This window comes from Oncorhynchus tshawytscha, linkage group LG06, assembly GCF_018296145.1.
Source record: "Oncorhynchus tshawytscha isolate Ot180627B linkage group LG06, Otsh_v2.0, whole genome shotgun sequence".
In the NCBI taxonomy this organism is placed as follows: Eukaryota; Metazoa; Chordata; class Actinopteri; order Salmoniformes; family Salmonidae; genus Oncorhynchus; species Oncorhynchus tshawytscha.
In genome coordinates this window covers 15,312,838-15,333,853 of record NC_056434.1, presented here as the reverse complement: position 1 = coordinate 15,333,853, position 21,016 = coordinate 15,312,838, and the positions used below count along the sequence as shown (strand labels likewise).

Below are 21,016 nucleotides of genomic sequence, written 5' to 3'. Positions count from 1 at the left end.
CATAACTAGGTGTTATCACATGGCTAGATGTTATCACATGGCTAGATGATATCACATAACTAGATGTTATCACATGGCTAGATGTTATCACATGGCTAGATGTTATCACATGGCTAGATATTCATATGACCCATGTAGCTTAATTAACTCCTGCCTGACACTCGATCCATGCACATAAAGTCAGTGTGGTTGAACATTAAAACCATGTTATATTTATTCACAAATTAATATTTTATTCATATTCATTATATAAAACCTAGAAATGTAGACAATACACATAACTCATTTGTTTGACCATTTGTGAAAAGTCACACCAATTTATGGAGACAATGTTAATGCCAACAATTATTTGGAACAACAATCAACTGACAATGTACAATCAATCTGTTGAGTCCCATTTCCATTTCTGAGACCCTCCTGTGTGAGATTGAGGTGGTGTGACTCGAGGAACGCCAAGTTTTCTTGTGATGAATCTGTTCAAGCTAAGGTAAGGTTCTCACCCACCCCTGAGGTTAGATGCTCCCCCAGACCTGAGGTTAGGTGCTCCCCCACCCCTGAGGTTAGGTGCTCCCCAAGCCCTGAGGTAAGGTGCTCCCCCTGCCCTGAGGTTAGGTGCTCCCCCAGCCCTGAGGTTAGGTGCTCCCCCACCCCTGAGGTAAGGTGCTCCACCAGCCCTGAGGTTAGGTGCTCCCCAAGCCCTGAGGTTATAGCTCCCTCAGCCCTGAGGTAAGGTGCTCCCCAAGCCCTGAGGTTAGGTGCTCCCCAATCTCTGAGGTTATAGCTCCCTCAGCCCTGAGGTAAGGTGCTCCCCAAGCCCCAAGGTAAGGTGCCCCCAGCCCTGAAGTAAGGTGCTCCCCAAGCCCTGAGGTGGTGCTCCCCAGCCCTGAGGTAAGGTGCTCCCCAAGCCCTGAGGTTATAGCTCCTTCAGCCCTGAGGTAAGGTGCTCCCCCAGCCCTGAGGTTAGGTGCTCCCCAGCCCTGAGTTAAGGTGCTCCCAGCCCCGAGGTAAGGTGCTCCCCAGCCCTGAGGTAAGGTGCTCCCCAAGCCCTGAGGTAAGGTGCTCCCCAAGCCCTGAGGTAAGGTGCTCCCCAAGCCCCGAGGTAAGGTGCTCCCCAAGCCCTGAGGTTATAGTTCCCTCAGCCCTGAGGTAAGGTGCTCCCCAAGCCCTGAGGTAAGGTGCAGCCCTGAGGTGTGATGCCTCAAAGACTGGTTCGAGGGCTCTCCCTTTGACCTTGGCCAGCTGATCCCCAACTGCTCTCCAGCTGTCCTCAGTTCCTCCCTCTGCTGCACGAGTTCACCTCTGACCTCTTGAAGCCGCTTGTTCATCTCCCAGTACCTGCAGCTCTGAAGATACTTTGTCTCCACTTCATTGTCTGATGACCCCCTCTTGGCATCTGTGGAAGGGGGAAATCCAGTTTAGTTCAATACAGTAGGTTTCCTAAAACACAGGCCACCAAATCGAGTAGACAATTTGCTGAAAGCTCAACATTAGATGCTCTCCCTCATAACATTACATGTGAAATAAAGTGAAGGGTGTCTGCTTGAATTCACTTAGTAATAGTGTCATCTATTTGACAGATGTACAGTAGCTAGGTGCATACCTTGGATGGCATCCTCCAAGACGCTGAAGACTGGATCTTTCGGAAAGGCTCTGATGTCCATCAAGAATGGGATCCACAGTGGGCGGATCTGGTCGACTATGAAGCACCACTTACTTCTTATTTTAGCACCCATGCTGATATTCATTTTGCAGAACCAAAATGCGGATTATCTGGAATAATGGCACCGTGGAGAAGTATGTCTTAAGATAGCCAGCTAATTTATATATCCAATTATCTATTATAGCTAAGAGTCCTATCTTGCTACTGGTGTCTGTCTACACATGTCAAATGTCCTAAGTAAGACAGTCATGGTTTTACGGGGTCTCCTAAACTTGCCACTTCTCTGTTGGTAGCTAGCTGAAGACTTTCTACGGTGCAATTTTACCAAGCTGTCTTACAAACGTTTAGAACTGTGCATACAACATATCTTAAACAATATCAATATGCAACAAAAAAATCATTATTGTGCGCATGCGTGGACCTGAAGTTGAGACGTAATTTGTGTGAGACAGACACGTCATTACGCACGTATTTGTTATATTCTTTGATAACCTTGTTCATTATGTTTTTAATCTTGTTTTAATTTTTTTTTATATCTGTTGAATAATACATCAAATTGTATGTTTTTATTGCCAACACGCAATTTAGAAGCCGTTTTTCATCCCTGTTGACACAATGATGATGACCATCAATAGAGGGTACTCTCCTCTAAAATGCTTTGTCTCCGTTGCTCCCTGCCAAAGAATCTGTGATCATCTTGATAAGCAACATGTCCAGTAAAAAACACACTAAATAAGAGGACACTTTTATTCATACACAATTGGTACAAATGTATGTGCTTTTGAGAGTACAACATCTGTACATGTATAATAATAATAATAATAATAGTAATAATAATGGAATGTTATTGAAATATCTTATTCCATTGCTAACTCACAACTACAATAAGTAGCACTTACTCAGTTTCTCATTCCATTTAAATGATTGGCTAAATATATAGTAGCAGTATTTACCATTGGAAAATGATCTCACCAGAATTCCAAGACCCACTGCATTAAAATCTAACTTACAGTAGAGGTATGTGGCAATTTCATTTTAATACAGCCTAGATCTGACTATAATACAATTTTACAAGACAAAAAGAGAAAAAAACATGTTCAAATAAAAAAAAGAAACAAAAGACAATGATGAATAAATATTTCATTCAGCACAATGAAGTATGTGAAAACAAAAACAAAGAGGTCTAAGACTAGAACACTGTGCCTATTGTTGAAGCATTGAGCCCACACACTCCCTTATCGGAAGACAAGGACATTGACTGTAAAGCGAAGACATATCAGACAAATTCAGTTACTCTAATCAGGTGATGAGAAGGTCAAAATATCAGACATTGCATAGCATTCAACTGACCAGACACACGACCACGCAGCTGTGAAGTGATTTTCAGCTGCAGTGGTTTTGGTCGATATGAAGATTGGCTATGTGTTTTTCCTGTCCCGTTATCTGTCTGTGTAATGGTATCCCATCTCTGTCAGATTTGTTTCATCGTTTTCCCACCATAGGGCATCAAGTATAAGTGGTTCAGCAGTTTGAAAGTCAACATGGAAACCAAAGTCCTTCCGGTGAATCTGGCATGGTTTGGTTTGCTGTCTTCAGTACCATCACTGAGACGATGCCTCTACCTGTGGATCTGTAAATATAATGAAAGACACTTGCTCACAGTTCACTCAAAGTTGCTCATTGTTCTCTCAAAGTTGCTCATAGTTCACTCAAAGTTGCTCATTGTTCACTCAAAGTTGCTCATAGTTCACAAAATCTAATTTTGTAAAAATACTTTCAAATCCCAAAGGTAGTCTTATGTTGAAAGTAGACCCTTCTATCAGTCTATATCTCTATTATTGATTTGCGATTGAGGCATAGCTGGGTCTACACAATGATGTCATGGAACATGAACTCATATCGACATGAGACAACTTTGGAAGTCTGAAAACATCTGACAAACTTTTGGAGTGAACGATGTTTTTAAGAGGTTAGGTATTTTGCTTAATGCAATTAGTAATCTATCTATGCCACCAGATCCAGCCACTGCCCTTGTGGTTGACCAGGTGAATACAGTGTACACACAGTATCACTGCGTGTCACTTACCATTAGTCTACTTTGGGTTCAGTGTAGGTCAACTCATGAATCATCTTATGAACAGACATGGAATAGGACCAAACAAGACAATGAGGAGGAATTACTTTCAAACGAGCTTCACAACCATGTTATGAAAGGGAAACAAAGCAGTGGGAAGCATACGTTTAGCATCCTTGAAATATAGGCTAATTGGCCGATAGTCGACTACCTCTTCTCACAGCTCAGGTAATGGCTGTTGTAGTGGTTCTAGATAAGACCCTGAGGAGGGAAGCCTGGGAGAAGCTTTAGTCCCAGCATGTGTTCTTCTCACAAGCGGGATTTGCTGATTTATGTCCTTGTTTTCTTTCTTCATAAAACAGCCCTCAAGTCCAGACCTCACCATGTGGTTGCTGTGATAAAGTCTCTGACGAATCATATATGAAAGCTTATTTTGTGTTGAGGCTGCACTTCCTACTACATTTCCTTCACAAAGCACTCACAAAACTGAATGTACAATAGACCCACATTCAAGCTTGCAGAAAGAGAAAAATAGCTTTGCTACTCATGGCAGCATTATCAGTATCCATTGTCCACAGAGGAGAGGGATTGGTTTGTTAGCACCCCCATTAACTTCAGCCTGACTCTACAGAGGAATCGCTCAGGACACTCCAACAACATTTACCAACCGAAGGGGAGAAAATAGTGGTCCACCGTGTGACTGAGGGGCTTGACACTTGCACCATACAATGACAAGCACTTTCAATAGTGTTTTGACTTTCAATCCCACTGAGTGTTTTCATCTTCTGTTTTTGACAAATAATAGCAATAAAATGAGATCTACAATTGTTGATTTTCTATGGCTATGTTCATTAAGGGACTGACAAGCGACTAGAATGAAGGAGTGGTTTGCATAAGGTTACAACAAAATGACAAAAATCATGAAAAGGGGTCTTGCCAAGCAAGACTTCTTAAAGGACTAAGGGCCTATTCTCATTGAAGAGACTTGGAGTGGAGATATCGGGATGATTTTTCAATTTCATAATATGTAGATAAGTTTATCAATTCACATTATGGGAGTGTCATAAGCCGAGAAAGAGAACCATTGTTCAAGATCAGATCAGTCACCTGTACACTCATTCTGAACAATGGAGTAGAGTGAGCAAATAATAAATGAATCTCTTGTTGAGAGCTGCAACTCCTTTCTGCCACAAATTTGTCCTTTTGGAAGTTTTTCTTGGTAAGCCCTTTTCATGATCTAAGGGAAACAACTCGCAGACACAGCTAACGTGTAAGTTAACTAATAGTGGGACTATGTTAGCTGAGCTGGAGGGTTGTTAGGGAGTAACTATGGACCAAGGAAAGAAAAGTAATAAGGAGTTTGTTATGAAAATAACCTGTTTGTTTTACATACAGGTGAATCTGATGTGCTGGGTAAGCCTTTTGTCTCTGATGCTTGTTGTATAGTCTTGTTTTTCACCAGTGTTTGAAGGACTGAGGCCAGACAGGAAAGAGAGAAAGAGACATGCAAACAAAGAGACAAAGGTTCCATCAGAAACAAGCAATCTATGCATATGATATTGCAAAAGTAATTGGAAAAATTGTATACAAATAATCAAGGCTGAAACACACACACATATGCACACGCATGCACACACAACAGAATAGCTCTGTTTTTACTGAAAATTGAACGGATCTCAATATTTAGGCTAATTAGATTGTTCCGTATACTTTGCATTATTCTTAAAGCAAGTAGGCATTCTTTCAACAGGTTGCCTCTTTCAACAGATCTATTTATATCAGCTGACCTGGTTCCTGCCATCCTTTCGTCTACCTGCCGTAAGCTGTCTATGACCTCAGCCGACAATGTTAATCCCTGCTAGACCATTTGCCAGTTTATGAACTCCACCACTGGTGTGACTTCATACAGTAGTCTACAGCACATTGATTCTATCCTCATTGTTTACACGCAGGTCTCTAATAGGATTTATACAGTGAAATACCAAGTAATTTAGGGACAGCATTGGGAAAATAGTATGTAGCTGAATCTGGTGCAATATGTTGGGCATCCTTTTAAATGCACTGCTAACCGATACAATACGTTTTCATTAGCATTGCTACTGTCACGCCCTGGCCTTAGTTATCTTTGTTTTCTTTATTATTTTGGTTAGGCCAGGGTGTGACATGGGTGATGTATGGTTTTTGTCTCATCTAGGGTGTTTGTCTTGTCTAGGGGTTTTGTAAGTTTTTGGGCCTGTTTCCTTTCTAGGTAATTGTATGTCTATGGTTGCCTAGATTGGTTCTCAATTAGAGGCAGCTGTCTATCGTTGTCTCTGATTGGGAACCATATTTAGGCAGCCATATTCTTTGGGTATTTTGTGGGTGATTGTTTCCTGTGTCAGTGTTTGTGCCACACGGGACTGTTTCGTTGCCAGTTCACTTTATTATTTTGTATTTGTGTTCATGTTTAGTTTTTCTTATTAAAACCCATGGACACCTACCACGCTGCGTAATGATCCGATCCTTGTTTCACCTCTTCAGAGGAAGAGGAGGAAATCTGCCTTGACAGCTACATTCTCCAAACATACATAATTGAAACAATGGAGGCTCCTCAGATGAGGAAGGGGAGGACCATCCTCCTCAGTGAATTTCAGAAAAAAATAAAAATAGTGAAACATTCAAAAAGTTATCCTTTTTAGATAAAACTATACTAAATATATTCACGTCACCAAATAATTTATTAAAACACACTTTTGCCATGAAGGTCTACAGAAGCAATAGCAGCACTCTGTAGGGTAGCACCATGGTGTAGCTGGAGGACATCTAACTTCTGTCCTCCTCTGGGAACATTGACTTCAATACAAAACCTAGGAGGTTCATAGTTTTCACCCACTTCCATAGACTTACACAGTAAAAAACTTCCGGAGGACTTCCTTCAACCTATCAGAGCTCTTGCAGCATGAACTGGCATATTGTCCACCCAATCAATGCATCAGATAATTAATATAGTACTGAAAGCATAAACTACAGCTAAACTAGCACTGCAGTGCATAAAATATGGTGAGTAGTTGACTCAAAGAGATAGAAAGACAATAGTTTAACAGTTTTGAACAAATTAATGTCCTCCTAAATTAAGGAGAAGCGGCAGAGAGAGAGCGCTAGCTACAGTATATTTGGTTTTATGTTTTTTAACTTTCACTTAGTTAGCAAATGCAGCTAGCTAGTTTAGTCTATTCAAACACCTGGCTCAAACAGAGAGGGATGCTATGTTAGCTAGCTGGCTATGGCTATCCAACACTGGAACTCTTCCAAGTCAAGCTAAGTGTTTAGTTTTATTAATTTATTGTCATCGGGGCCCGCCGGTGTAACTGCTAAACTGTTTTCTGACTGTACACTGTACTGCGTGATTGTAGCGGGTTTACTAACGCGTTAGTTCTAGTAGTTCTAGTTGACAATGAAGTGACAACTATGTAGGCTGTGTGTAGGGGTTTTTCACCTGGCCACAGACAGCTGATGTGTTGTGCACTGAAGTCCACAAGCGAGGGAAAAGATGAGAGGAGGAGAGCACATAGATAGTTGGAGGAGGAATTGTATATACAACGAGCAAAGTGATCATGCTGTTTTTATGTGGCTGCTATGAAAGTGAACTGTTTGCGTGTGATCAAGGGTGTATTCATTCCGCCGATTCTGTTGAAAAACGTTTCTTAAACGGGACGAAACGGAACGAAACAGGGATAAACATACCTGAATTTGTCCAATAGAAACTCTCATTTGCAACTGTTGGACTAATGATTATACCCTAGTTCAGCTAGATGCAGGAAGAGTGTGCAAGGTGGTATTGAATGTGTCACTGTCTGACATCTTGATTACTCAATATTCTCTCGACCTGTGCACCTACTTTGTAAACTTTAATTCCTAGACTAGGTTGTAGCGACCTCATGATGGGTATGGGGAAAATTTGGGTATCATGTAGTAGCCTAAACCTATTGATGTTTCATTGAACTGGGTGAATGGAATATAAATGACAGTCATCCAACATGCTGTAATAGGAATAAGGCCATGCTCATTAAAAAAAAAATCATCCTCCCTCATCTTAAACAGCACCGGCTGCCACTGAATTTGAACATTTATTTTTGGTGGGGGTAGGAACTCAATGTACAGTGCCTTCGGAAGGTATTCAGACCCCTTGAATTTTTCCACATTTTGTTACGTTACAGCCTTAATCTATAAAATGGATTACATTATTTTTTATATTCCTCTGCAATCTACACACAATACCAGATAATGACAAAGTGAAACAGGCTTTTAGAAGTTTTTGCAAATTTATAATAAATGAAAAACAGAAATAATTTATTTTCAAAAGTATTCAGACCCTTTGCTATGAGACTCAAAATTGAGTTCAGGTACATCCTGTTTCCGTAGATCATCCTTGAGATGTTTCTACAACTTGATTTTAGTCCCCCTGTAGTAAATTCAATTGATTGGACATGATTTGGAAAGGCATACACCTGTCTATATAAGGCCCCACAGTTGACAGTGCATGTCAGCGCAAAAACCAAGCCATGAGGTCAAAGGAATTGTCCATAGAGCTCAGAGACAGGATTGTGTCGCGTAACAGATCTGAGGAAGGGTACCAAAACATTGCTACAGCATTGAAGGTCTCCAGGGACACCGTCAAATCAAATCAAATCACATTGAATTTGTCACATGCACTGAATACAACAGGTGTAGTAGACCTTACAGTGAAACGCTTACTTACAAGCCCTTATAACCAACAATGCAGTTTTAAGAAAAAAAAGTTTTGAGTAAAAAAATATAAATAAAAAAAACAAATAATTAAAGATCAGCAGTAAAATAACAGTAGTGACGCTATACACAGGGGGTACCGGTACAGAGTCAATGTGCGGAGGCACCGGTTAGTCGAGGTAAAATTGTCTGGGTTGCCATTTGATTAGCTGTTCAGGAGTCTTATGGCTTGGGGGTAGAAGCTGTTAAGAAGCCTTTTGGACCTAGACTTGGCGCTCCGGTACCGCTTGCTGTGCGGTAGCAGCGAGAACAGTCTATGACTATGGTGGCTGGAGTCTTTGACCATTTTTAGAACCTTCCTCTGACACCGCCTGGTACAGAGGTCCTGGATGGCAGGAAGCTTAGCCCCAGTGATGTACTGGGCCGTACGTACTACCCTCTGTAGTGACTTGCAGTCAGAGGCCAAGCAGTTGCCATACCAGGCCATGATGCAACCAGTCAGGATGCTCTCGATGGTGTAGCTGTAGAACTGTTTGAGGATCTGACGACCCATGCCAAATCTTTTCTGTCTCCTGAGGGGGAATAGGCTTTGTCGTGCCCTCTTCAAGACTGTCTTGGTGTGTTTGGACCATGATAGTTTGTTGGTGATGTGGACACAAAAGAACTTGAAGCTCTCAACCTGCTCTACTACAGCCACGTTGATGAGAAAGGGGGCATGCTCGGTCCTCCTTTTCCTGTAGTCCACAATCATCTCCTTTGTCTTAATCATGTTGAGAGAGAGGTTGTTATCCTGGCACCACACGGCCAGGTCTCTGACCTCCTCCCTTTAGGCTGTCTCATCGTTGTCGGTGATCAGGCCTACCACTGTTGTGTCGTCGGCAATCTTAATGATGGTGTTGGAGCTGTGGCTGGCCATGCAGTCATAAGTGAACAGGGAGTACAGGAGGGGATTGAGCACGCCACGCTGAAGGGCCCCTGTGTTGAGGATCAGTGTGGCAGATGTGAATGCTACGGGTTGGTAGTCATTTAGGCAGGCTACCTTAGTGTTCTTGGGCACAGGGACTATGGTGGTCTGCTTGAAACATGTTGGTATTACAGACTCAGTCAGGGACAGGTTGAATATGTCAGTAAAGACACTGGCCAGTTGGTCAGCACATGCTCAGAGTGCACGTCCTAGTAATCCGTCTGGCCCTGCGGCCTTGTGAATGTTGACCTGTTTAAAGGTTTTACTCACATCGGCTACGGAGAGCATGATAACACAGTCATCCGGAACAGCTGATGCTCTCATGCATGCTTCATTTTTGCTTGTCTCGAAGCAAGCATAGAAGTAAATTAGCTCGCCTCGTAGGCTCGTATCACTTGGCAGCTTGCGCTGTGCTTCCCTTTGTAGTCTGTAATAGTTTGCAACCCTGCCACATCCGACGGGTGTTGGAGACGGTGTAGTACGATTCAATGGCCTCCATCATTCTTAAATGGAAGAAGTTTGGAACCACCAAGACTATTCTTAGAGCTGGCCGCCTGGCCAAACTGAGCAATCGAGAGAGAAGGGCCTTGGTCATTGAGGTGACCAAGAACCTGATAGTCACTCTGACAGAGCTCCAGAGTTACTCCATGGAGATGGGGGAACCTTCCAGAAGGACAACCATCTCTGCAGAACTCCACCAATCAGGCCTTTATGGCCAGATGGAAGCCACTCCTCCGTAAAAGGCACATGACAGCCCGCTTGGAGTTTGCCAAAAGGCTCCTATAGACTCTCAGAAGAATGGGAGACACTCCCCAAATACAGGTGTGCTAAGCTTGTAGCGTCATAACCAATAAGACTCAAAGCTGTAATCACTGCCAAAGGTGCTTCAACAAAGTACTAAATGAGTTTGACACCCCTGCCCTAGGGAGGTTGAAAATAAGCTAATACTTCAACAGAGTGAACTATCACTTTGAGATGTACATTAAATACAATGGGGCTTGGAGCTAGCAGTTTCTCTGTACCTTCTCTGGTGACGGACTCGGCTGCGTTCATGGCTTTCCCGCTGAGGTCATTGACCATGCTGTCCACAGTGGCCTCATGCTTGAGGAAGAAGGGTCGCACCACCCGGTTGTACAGGATCTGAGAGCCGTTCCATGCAACGGGGGCCATGCACCACAACAAGAACAAGCACTGGGAAAGAGGGAGGGAAAAAACAGGAACATTGTGACACGTTGAAGGGCAGCACATACTAAAGGAACAACATAAGCAAAGCATGACTCCTCCATGAGCATAATAAACCATAAATACATGTGTTTGACGACAGGTATTTCACAGCACACCCAGAATTTATTGACAGGAATGTATGAATAACTAGCTCATAATGGCTTGTAAATTGTTTATTAATGTGTTATATACCATATTCCATAGCCTACAGTGATTTTTAATTAGAGTGTAATTGTAAGGTCAGTAGTTGGTCACAATTTTTTTTACCTTTATTTAACTAGGCAAGTCAGTTAAGAACAAATTCTTATTTTCAATGACGGCCTAGGAACAGTGGGTTCAGGAGCAGAACGACAGATTTGTACCTTGTCAGCTCGGGGATATGAACTTGCAACCTTTTGGTTACTAGTCCAACGCTCTAACCACTAGGCTACCCTGCCAGATCTGAGGACCCATGCCAAATCTTTTCTGTCTCCTGAGGGGAATAGGCTTTGTCGTGCCCTCTTCACGACTGTCTTGGTGTGTTTGGACCATGATAGTTTGTTGGTGATGTGGACACCAAAGAACTTGAAGCTCTCAACCTGCTCTACTACAGCCACGTTGATGAGAATGGGGGCGTGCTCGGTCCTCCTTTTCCTGTAGTCCACAATCATCTCCTTTGTCTTAATCATGTTGAGAGAGAGGTTGTTATCCTGGCACCACACGACCAGGTCTCTGACCTCCTCCCTATAGGCTGTCTCATCGTTGTCGGTGATCAGGCCTACCACTGTTGTGTCGTCGGCAATCTTAATGATGGTGTTGGAGCTGTGTCTGGCCATGCAGTCATAAGTGAACAGGGAGTACAGGAGGGGACTGAGCACGCACCGCTGAAGGGCCCCCGTGTTGAGGATCAGTGTGGCAGATGTGAGTGTGTTGATGAGTGAGTTGAGTGAGTTGAATCAGTTTTGGCTTAGAACATAAAGCACACAGATAGTGTATTTCTGTGTGAAACACATCTAATGCTCTCCTTACCTTGAAAGCATAGTAGAAAGGAAACCAATAAAGGAAGATGTCGGAGAAGAATTCTCCCACACTGAAGATTCCGTAGACCACCCAATAGGTCAGCCATTTTGTGTCATCGTCTTTGTTTTTACCCTCGAGGGCTTTGATTCTACATAGAAGAGTGGACAAAGTAACCAACATTACATAAGCCTACTTGAGGCAAGGTACTACATAACATAAAATGGCAATACATACACAGTCTGGCTAATAAATAATACTATCAGGTCTCTACGATCAGGAATCTGTCATGGGCCCAGATTCACAAAACCTTCTTAAGAAGACATTTATTCTTAACTGCCATTTTTTCTTTAACTATAGACTTAAGTAGAAAGTTAAGTTGTTATTCCTCCAAAGGGTTCTTGTAAATTTCTTCCGCAATTTCTCATGTTTCTCCTTAAGCAAAAAGTTAAGAAGAAATTAGAGTCTTGAAAATACATTTATTGGAAATGTTCTTAATTCCAAGATTGCTAAACCCTTGTCTTAAACTCAGGGCATTGAGAGAAAAAGCTCATGAAAGCAATTGAACATGTTTCTTTATAATCATTCTAGGTAGTTGCTGTAGTGTACATTAGAAGTAGATATACAGTACATAAAGATATACAGTTTTAAGTTAATGCTAAATACATGTAACTTTAAACCTAGTTTGCTACTGTACTTACGAATAATATGCAGGATACACAAAACCAATCATGTTACAGAGGAGGGAGGCGCCATAGCCGTATACCAAATACAGTCCTGTCAGAGACACTGCACCTGTCGATAACAGAAAGGACACGACGAGAGGTCAGACTTTATACTGCACAAATATCTTCATCAAGCATTGCACTGCTACTTCATGAGAATGTAAGTAGTCTTACGGAAATTAGGAAGAGTCTCAAACGCTGTTAAATGATTTACAGAACGGTAGAATGCCATGCAAAATGCATAACTGTCTTCATAATTATGGATGAGCGAGAGAGAGAGAGAGCGAGAGAGAGAGAGAGAGAGAGAGAGAGAGAGAGAGAGAGAGAGAGAGAGAGAGAGAGAGACCAAGCCATGAGGTTGAAGGGGAGGTGACCAAGAACCCGATGGTCACTGACAGAGCACCATAGTTCCTCTGTGGAGCTCTGTGGAGATAGGAGAACCTTCCAGAAGGATAACCATAACTCTCAAACCATGAGAAACAAGATCCTCTGGTCTGATGAAACCAAGACTGAACTCTTTGGCCTGAATCCCAAGCGTCACGTCTGGAGGAAACCAGGCACCGCTCATCACATGGCCCATACTATCCCTACGGTGAAGCATGGTGGTTGCAGCATCATGCTGTGGAGATGTTTTTTAGTGGGGGATTGGGAGACAGGTCAGGATTGAGGGAAAGATGGCCAAAGCAAAGTACAGAGAGATCCTTGATGAAAACCTACTCCAGAGTGCTCATGACCTCAGACTGGGGCAAAAGTTCATCTCCCAACGGGACAATGACCCTAAGCACACAGCCAAGACAAAGCAGGAGTAGCTTCGAGGCACGTCTCTGAATGTCCTTGAGTGGCCCAGCCAGAGCCCGGGCTTGAACCTGATTGACGATCTCTGGAGTGACCTGAAAATACTATAGGAGCTATAGGAGGACCGGCTCAATAGCTGGAATGGTATTAATGGAACGGTATCAAACACATCAAAGACGTGAAAACCACATTATACTCCGTTCCATCAATTCCATTCCAGCCATTACAATGAGCCCATCCTCCTATAGCTCCTCCTCTCCTCCAGACTCCAGTGATCAGTACCACCCATTGGCATGAATACACCTGTCCCATGCCTTGCCTTGTCCTCTGGAGGCTGACAATTATGCATTAGACATAACTACAAAGATATTTTTTAAATTTAACTAGGCAAGTCAGTTAAGAATAAATTATTATTTACAATGACGGCCTACCCTGGCCAAAACCTAACCCAGACGAGGCTGGGCCAATTGTGCACCGCCCTATGGGACTCCCAATCACGGCCGGTTATGATACTGCCTGGAATCGAACCAGGGTCTGTAATGACCCCTCTAGCACTGAGCCCATAAATGGCATGGCATGGTATGATATGGTATTGACACTGTGGTTGGATTTCTGACAGTGAAATCTTTGAATGAAGTTGCGTTGTTTTTGTTTACATAGTACAGCAGTAGCGTTTTATATTATAATAATGCACCATTAAAATATTCCTATTCCCAAACATAAAAACATATTATTAAGTAGTTCGATTTATTTCAAGTTACATTGATAGAGTTTCCCCTGATGAGAGTGTGTAAATTGGTCAATACCAAACTGTTTGCGACAGCCTAATTTACGTATAGGTCTACCATTTGGCTGGCTGTAGTTCGTATTCACAGCCAGGATTAACCGAAACGTGTTGTGTATTCAACGAACATAGGTTTACAATGCATTATAGATTTCACAGGTTGCCATCATAGACATAATTAGACATCATATTTCGATTTAGGTATCATCTTTTATGCACATAAAATGTGTCATCATAATAGGCTACACAGAAATGACATACCTACGGCAAAACATTTTTTCTTGATCCCCGTTTTCTCCTCAAGTTTCCCAAGGAAATCTGTCACTATGTTTTTCTCATTTAGAAATGTATCTGCGCGATCTCGAAGTTTGTCAAGTAGTTCTGAGATTCCCATGGTGAACTATTACACGTTTCGGAGTTTTTTATGGGTAAATTATAATAATAAATATGTAAATAATATAATTTTAAGAAATCCCTGTGGAGATCTAAGTACCGTGCAGTTCAAATCCGCTGACGGGACATGTTTCGGCTCCTCAATCCGCTTTGCTGGAGAATCCCTGGGTGCGTCATTTTGCGGTGGAGAGGGAATCGTCAATGATCACGTCTGGCTAAAAGGAATAGGCTACAGGTTATAATTCTCTGAAGTTGTACAGTGCCAAATTCCAACAGGTGTATCCGCTACACTGTATTCATTTCAGCAGGTTAACAACCTGTAATTATATGGGTATGTGCCTATAATTTGTCTCTATTTCCAACGGGAACAATATTTGTTGCTGTGTGCAATGTATTATGTTACCCAGCAGGTGTCAGTGTATGCATTCATAGTGAGCCCTCTGCTGGCTGGCCCGCCAGGCCTGGAATGAAGCCCTGGCCTAGACAATGACCTCAGGTCAGTTTTGCGTTTTTACACTTATGTTGAAGTTTAGCCCTTTGGAAAGGTAAGCTGATCCTGAATATGTGCCATGGGGCAACTTCAACTTTAAAGCTAGAATCCTTAGTTCAGGGGAGTCAAACTCAATCCATGGAGGGCTCAGTGTCTGCAGTTTTTGTTTTTTCCTTTCAATTAAGATCTAGACAACCAGGTGAGGGGAGTTCAAGGGTGGAGCGAAAACCCACAGACACTGGCCCTCCATGGCGAGTTTGACACCTGTTCCTTAGTTGATACATCCATTTTTTCTTTATTATAAATGAATGCATTGATTCTTGAAGTGTATTATAAGTGCCTAAAGAGCTTAGTTCAACTGTCATACTCTATCAGAACCCTACATATTGTAGTACAATTACATTCTGTACATTGTTATACTCCAATGTTGGTAAACAAAATAAATGTAAACAAACACCATATAGCCTCATAACATGGTTAAAACGATACTTTTGACATCATGGATGGTGAGTCCTGCATACGTAGGTCTCTATTTGAATTTAACAGCGGTTACAGTGGTCACCGCTTTGTTATTGTTTCAATTAAAGGATTCCAGTTTTAAGTGAACTGGACCATTATAAATAATGAGGAATGTATTTGGGGTCAACGTCAGGTAGCCAAAGTTCTCTATCAGGTGTAAAGAATGCGTCTTGTAGTGTTGCAACCAGTCCCTAGACAAGCTGAGACACATCTTGAGAGTATAAGCAGGAGAGGGGAAAGGGGAAGACAACTCTTTGCGGTAGTCTGGCGATTTCAAACTACCACACCCGACTTCTCAAGAACTCACATAATACACAAGGAGAATGGTGAAAGGAATTAAAAAATATATAACCATTAAATACACTTTATTCGTCTGCTGTTACATTTTTTGGGTAAGTTGGCAAAAACTATATCATTAGCAGAGACATGCCTTGTGTAGCCCGTATATATTTTCTTTTAATATTGTCAAAGGATGCTCTGCTAATCTATTTTCTCATCAGAAAGATAAGACTGCCGATAGAGGTGGATGTCCTGGGTGTATGTCGTTAACAGTCACAATTTCACAAAAAGCCTGCTGTGTTTACTTTAAAGTTCAGTGATTGACTATTCCTTGTAGCTAATGACAGCCTGCCTACACAGAATATTCCAAGTGAAAGGCTACTATGAAATACAAATGACAAGTTTGTAAATCTGACTGCATGCTATATTACAATTACTTCAACATTCCTTTCTCCAGGTAGCAAGTGCTGTTCTTATAGCAGTAGGAATCTATGCCAAAGTTTCCAAAGAGAAAGGTCAGTCTAAATGTCATAAACACACATTTTCAATGACAAGTGCTTGTCTAGACTCAACTGACACATATAGCCTATTTAGTGCGATACATGCCACTGATGAGACTGTGTGTGTGTGTGTGTGTGTGTGTGTGTGTGTGTGTGTGTGTGTGTGTGTGTGTGTGTGTGTGTGTGTGTGTGTGTGTGTGTGTGTGTGTGTGTGTGTGTGTGTGTGTGTGTGTGTGTGTGTGTGTGTGTGTGTGTGTGTGTGTGTGTGTGTGTGTGTCCACAGATGTTGTGGACACTTTGATGACTGACCCAGCTCTCTTGCTGATCGTCATTGGCTCCCTAATGTTTATGATCACCTTTTTTGGGTGCTTCGGTGCATTGCGCAATGGAACCTGCCTACTGAAGACAGTGAGTCGCTCCTTGCTTGAGACAATACATTATCACTGTGATGAGCTAGCCACACATAACATATTGATTTAAGTACATTGGAAAGCCATAGATAGATGGTGGTGAATAGTAGACATGTAATTATCTAAACATTGTTTATCATTATAATGATTACAGAGAGTAATTAATGCAACTGTCCTGGCCTACTACAAGGTTCAAATGTCCCTTCTGTTTCTAGTTTTCAGGGATATTGGTGGTAATCCTTCTCCTACAGATTACAGCTGCAGTGCTTGGATTCCTGTTCACTGACAAGGTAATGTGAGAACCTTGAAAGTCGGTTTTATGCTGAGAATTGCATCCCCTTTATAGCCAAGCAGGATGCAACTCTCAGCATGCCAACATTTAGAATACAAGTTAACACCATCAATCAAATTATATTGTATTAGATACTTTTGACTCATGAGATGCTTTCTGATGTTCTTTCAGGTTTTGGAGAGGACTGAGAAGTTAATGAGAAAGGCAATTGTTAGCTATCGGGAGGATTTGGACTTGGAAAATGTTATTGACTTTGTTCAAAAAAAGGTGAATTACACTGATAATCACAGTCAACGTGGTTCCGATGGTTCAGTTGGACGAAGCATGGTGCCGGCCCTAAAATAGAATTACTAGAATTGAGGGTTTTATTTCTTTACAGATCACATATACCAAGTATTTGTGTATTGGTGTCTTTGTGTAACTGCTGTAGAGTCAGGCGCAGGACAGCAGATATGAGGAATCAAACGTACTTTACTCAAAAAATGAATATATACAAAGTAACAGAATACACGCACACCATCTCAGACCAAAATACAAATAAACAATCACTCACAAAAACCATGGGGGGAACAGAGGGTAAAATAATGAACAGGTGATTGTGGGATTGAAAACAGGTGTGTGAAACAAAGACAAAACAAATAGAAAATTAAAAGTGGATCGGCGGTAGCTAGAAAGCAGGTGACGTCGACTGCCGAACGCCACCAGAACAAGGAGAGGGACCAACTTCGGCGGAAGTCGTGACACTTTGGATAAAATAATCTGATAAATTAAAATATTATTACTATATTATCTATTTAAGTACAGCACTGTTCACTTTGCTGTACAGGGGTTTATTGATACTAATGCACTTGTCGGTTCTGATTGCAGTTCCAGTGCTGTGGTGTTCACACCTATGAGGACTGGTCCGATAACGTCTACTTCCACTGCTCTGCGGAAAACCCCAGTCTGGAAGCCTGTGGAGTGCCTTTCTCTTGCTGCCTACGACTGCACAATGAGGTCAGACAAACAAATAACCTCAAAACAACACATTCATAATTCATTGATATTTCCTTCACTCAGCTTTATTAAAACACTACAGTATATAAATGACCTCTGGGAACAACCTTTGCCATGATTATGAAATGAGAAGAAGTAGACCACAACACTATGCACTGCATACCGACGGAACAATGGACAGCAGGCTGCTGACTCGACTGAAATACTTCCTGTGTTAGCAGAATCCATGCAAGAGCAATGAAACACAACCTACTATCCTAGAATAGAATGACACAACTACAGTGAAGCAACTCAATCTAAACCTCAGGGGGAAAAAATTAAATAAAGTTTATTCACTATAGTCAATCAGTTTGCCTGGTGTCAGAAGATTCAGGTGTTTTATAGCAGTGCCGCAACAAAAGCCTGCACACCCAGTAGCTCTCCAGGAGGAGCGTTGGCCATTCCTGGACTTCAGTGTCTGTCCCAAAACTCATGCTTACTAATGTTATATCCACTGTATTCTCCCAGACAGTTTTCAACACCATGTGTGGCTATGAGGTCCAGAGTATGGAGCCCAATTCAGCAGGGAGGAGTGTGTACACCAACGGCTGCCTGGATAAGGTTCTGTGGTGGGGGAAGCAGAACCTCTTCCTAGTGGGGGGGATTACTGTGGGTCTGCTCTGCCTAGAGGTAAGACATGGCTCAGTATTAGAAGATTGCAAACATTCGTAGATTCTGGAAAAGTACAAACCCCTTTCCAATGTAGTGCAGTTCAGCAGTTACAATTTAAATACATTTGTTACTTGCTCTGGAAATCTACCTGGCAACAAAAATCCATTTCAAATCATTAGGAATCAAATGTATGACGAACCAGTAAGTAGATGGCATGAACAAATATACAATGTATACACACTAGCATTCAAAAGTTTGGGGTCACTTCGAAATGTCCTTGTTTTTGAAAGAAAAGCACATTTTTTGTCCATAAAATGAACATCAAATTGATCAGAAATACAGTGTAGACATTGTTAATGTTGTAAATTACTTTGTAGCTGGAAACGGCTGATTTTTTAAATGGAATATCTACCTTGGCGTACAGAGGCCCATTATCAGCAACCATCACTCCTGTGTTCCAATGGCACGTTGTGTTAGCTAATCCAAGTTTAGCATTTGAAAAGGCTAATTGATCATTGGAATACCCTTTTGCAATTATGTTAGCACAGCTGAAAACTGTTCTGATTAAAGAAGCAATAAAACTGGCCTTCTTTAGACTAGTTGAGTATGTGGAGCATCAGCATTTGTAGGTTCGATTACAGGCTCAAAATGGTCAGATACAAAGAACTTTCTTCTGAAACTCGTCAGTCTATTTTTGTCTATTCCATGCAAGAAATTGCCAAGAAACTTAAGATCTCGTACAATGCTCTGTACTACTCCCTTCACAGAACAGTGCAAACTGGCTCTTACCAGAATAGAAAGAGGAGTGGGAGGCCCCGGTGCACAACTGATCAAGACAACAAGTACATTAGAGTGTCTAGTTTGAGAAACAGACGCCTCACAAGTCCTCCCCCCACTAGAAGGCCAGCATCCTGGAGTCGCCTCTTCACTGTTGACATTGAGACTGGTGTTTTGCGGGTACTGTTTAATGAAGCTGCCAGTTGAGGACTTGCGAGGTGTCTGTAACAGCTTACAGACGGTAGGCAAATAAAGCAACAACGTCACCTATGGGCACAAACCCAACGTCGCTGGACCAGACAGGACTGGCAAAAACTGCTCTTCACTGACAAGTCGCGGTTTTGTCTCACCAGGGGTGATGGTCAGATTCGCGTTTATCATCGAAAGAATGAGCGTTACACTGAGGCCTGTACTCTGGAGCGGGATCGATTTTGAGGTGGAGGGTCCGTCATGGTCTGTGGTGGTGTGTCACAGCATCATCTGACTGAGCTTGTTGTCATTGCAGGCAATTGCAAACCCTGTGCTTTACAGGGAAGACATCCGCCTCCCTCATGTGGTACCCTTCCTGCAGGCTCATCCTGACATGACCCTCCAGCATGACAATGCCACCAACCATACTGCTCGTCCTGTGCGTGATTTCCTACAAGACAGGAATGTCAGTGTTCTGCCATGGCCAGCGAAGAGCCTGGATCTCAATCCCATTGAGCACATCTGGGACATGTTTGATCGGAGGGTGAGGGCTAGGGCCATTCCCCCCAGAAATGTCCGGGAACTTGCAGGTGCCTTGGTGGAAGAGTGAGGTAACATCTCACAGCAAGAACTGGCAAATCTGGTGCAGTCCATGAGGAGATGCACTGCAGTACTTAATGCAGCTGGTGGCCACACCAGATACTGACTGTTACTTTTGATTTTGACCCCCCATTTGTTCAGGGACACATTATTCCATTTCTGTTAGTCACATGTCTGTGGAACTTGTTCAGTTTATGTCTCAGTTGTCAAATCTTGTAATGTTCATACAAATATGTACACATGTTAAGTTTGCTGAAAATAAACACAGTTGACAGTGAGAGAACATTTCTTTTTTTGCTGAGTTTATATTAGTAGGGAATTCTCAGCTGCAAAAAGGCCACAAAACCAGTCCAATAACACGTTTAATCACATTTGAAGATAAACTGTGCCAGTTTAGTTGAAAACAAGCAGAAACACATAAAGCTACACAAGTCACAGAGAGAGAAAGAAAAAGACAGTGATTTCTAAATTAACAGAAAGACAGTGATTTCTAAATCAACACAAAGACAGTGATTTCTAAATCAACACAAAGACAGTGCATTGAAAAGGACTTGAGAAAATATGTGTGATTGTAGGCATGTTTGTTGTGGCCATTCTTTTTTCATCATGTACCAACTTTTTGTTTTTTTTGCAGCTGTGTATGATTACTTTGGCATCTTGCCAGGTGTCTCGTATAAAGACGGTTCAACAGAGGACAAAACAAGATGGTGGAAAACATCCTTCCTTGACTAGAGAAAGACTAGACAGCAATGTTTGGTACCCTGCTTCCTGGGACTTCAATAAGGAATGAAAGGGCCCTCTTGGTCCATTAGAGTTGTACATGAGCAACAGCTTTGAACAGAAGTCGTGTGTACGCACTGTGAATCTATGTACTTTCATGTCAAAAGGTTGTTCAAGAAAGCACTGTGTGGTCCACTGTGCACAGATGTGACCTTGATGTTTGTATGTTATTAAAACTGTGATTCTGATCATC

General features: G+C 42.1%; 2 protein-coding genes across 4 annotated transcripts; one reads left to right on the top strand and one right to left on the bottom strand.

Annotated features, from left to right (window-relative positions):
• Positions 1-2,393: 2,393 nt before the first annotated feature.
• reep6 (receptor accessory protein 6) lies at positions 2,394-14,606 on the bottom strand. 3 transcript variants are annotated; one of them, XM_024423048.2, is made up of 7 exons: positions 14,209-14,606; positions 12,345-12,438; positions 11,656-11,794; positions 10,446-10,614; positions 5,111-5,207; positions 3,747-3,790; positions 2,394-3,290 (listed from the first exon to the last, which is right to left on the bottom strand). In XM_024423048.2, exons 1-6 carry the CDS (start codon positions 14,339-14,341, stop codon positions 3,787-3,789), a joined length of 636 nt encoding a protein of 211 aa, XP_024278816.1. In that variant the 5' UTR covers positions 14,342-14,606; the 3' UTR covers positions 2,394-3,290; positions 3,747-3,786. The 3 variants fall into 3 exon arrangements, with proteins under 3 accessions (XP_024278816.1, XP_024278815.1, XP_024278817.1); XM_024423047.2 differs by having other exon boundaries at positions 5,128-5,207; positions 14,209-14,600; XM_024423049.2 differs by lacking the exon at positions 3,747-3,790 and having other exon boundaries at positions 5,128-5,207; positions 14,209-14,604.
• A 957-nt stretch (positions 14,607-15,563) lies between these two features.
• On the top strand, positions 15,564-21,016 carry zgc:113223 (uncharacterized protein LOC541424 homolog). Its single transcript, XM_024423046.2, has 8 exons — positions 15,564-15,741; positions 16,086-16,143; positions 16,412-16,536; positions 16,754-16,828; positions 17,002-17,097; positions 17,698-17,826; positions 18,334-18,495; positions 20,678-21,016. The coding sequence occupies exons 1-8, from the start codon at positions 15,673-15,675 to the stop codon at positions 20,831-20,833; spliced, it is 870 nt and encodes a 289-aa protein (XP_024278814.1). The 5' UTR covers positions 15,564-15,672; the 3' UTR covers positions 20,834-21,016.

Excerpts from the sequence above, each read along its gene's own strand:
- zgc:113223 (XM_024423046.2), top strand. The coding sequence starts at position 15,673 with ATGGTGAAAGGAATTAAAAAATATATAACCATTAAATACACTTTATTC. Across the intron at positions 16,537-16,753 it reads GAACCTGCCTACTGAAGACA|TTTTCAGGGATATTGGTGGT; the intron begins GTGAGTCGCTCC and ends TTCTGTTTCTAG. Across the intron at positions 17,827-18,333 it reads GCCTACGACTGCACAATGAG|ACAGTTTTCAACACCATGTG; the intron begins GTCAGACAAACA and ends GTATTCTCCCAG.
- reep6 (XM_024423047.2), bottom strand. The coding sequence starts at position 14,341 with ATGGGAATCTCAGAACTACTTGACAAACTTCGAGATCGCGCAGATACA. Across the intron at positions 11,795-12,344 it reads GTGTATCCTGCATATTATTC|AATCAAAGCCCTCGAGGGTA; the intron begins GTAAGTACAGTA and ends TCTTCTATGTAG. Across the intron at positions 10,615-11,655 it reads CTTTCTACTATGCTTTCAAG|TGCTTGTTCTTGTTGTGGTG; the intron begins GTAAGGAGAGCA and ends CCTCTTTCCCAG.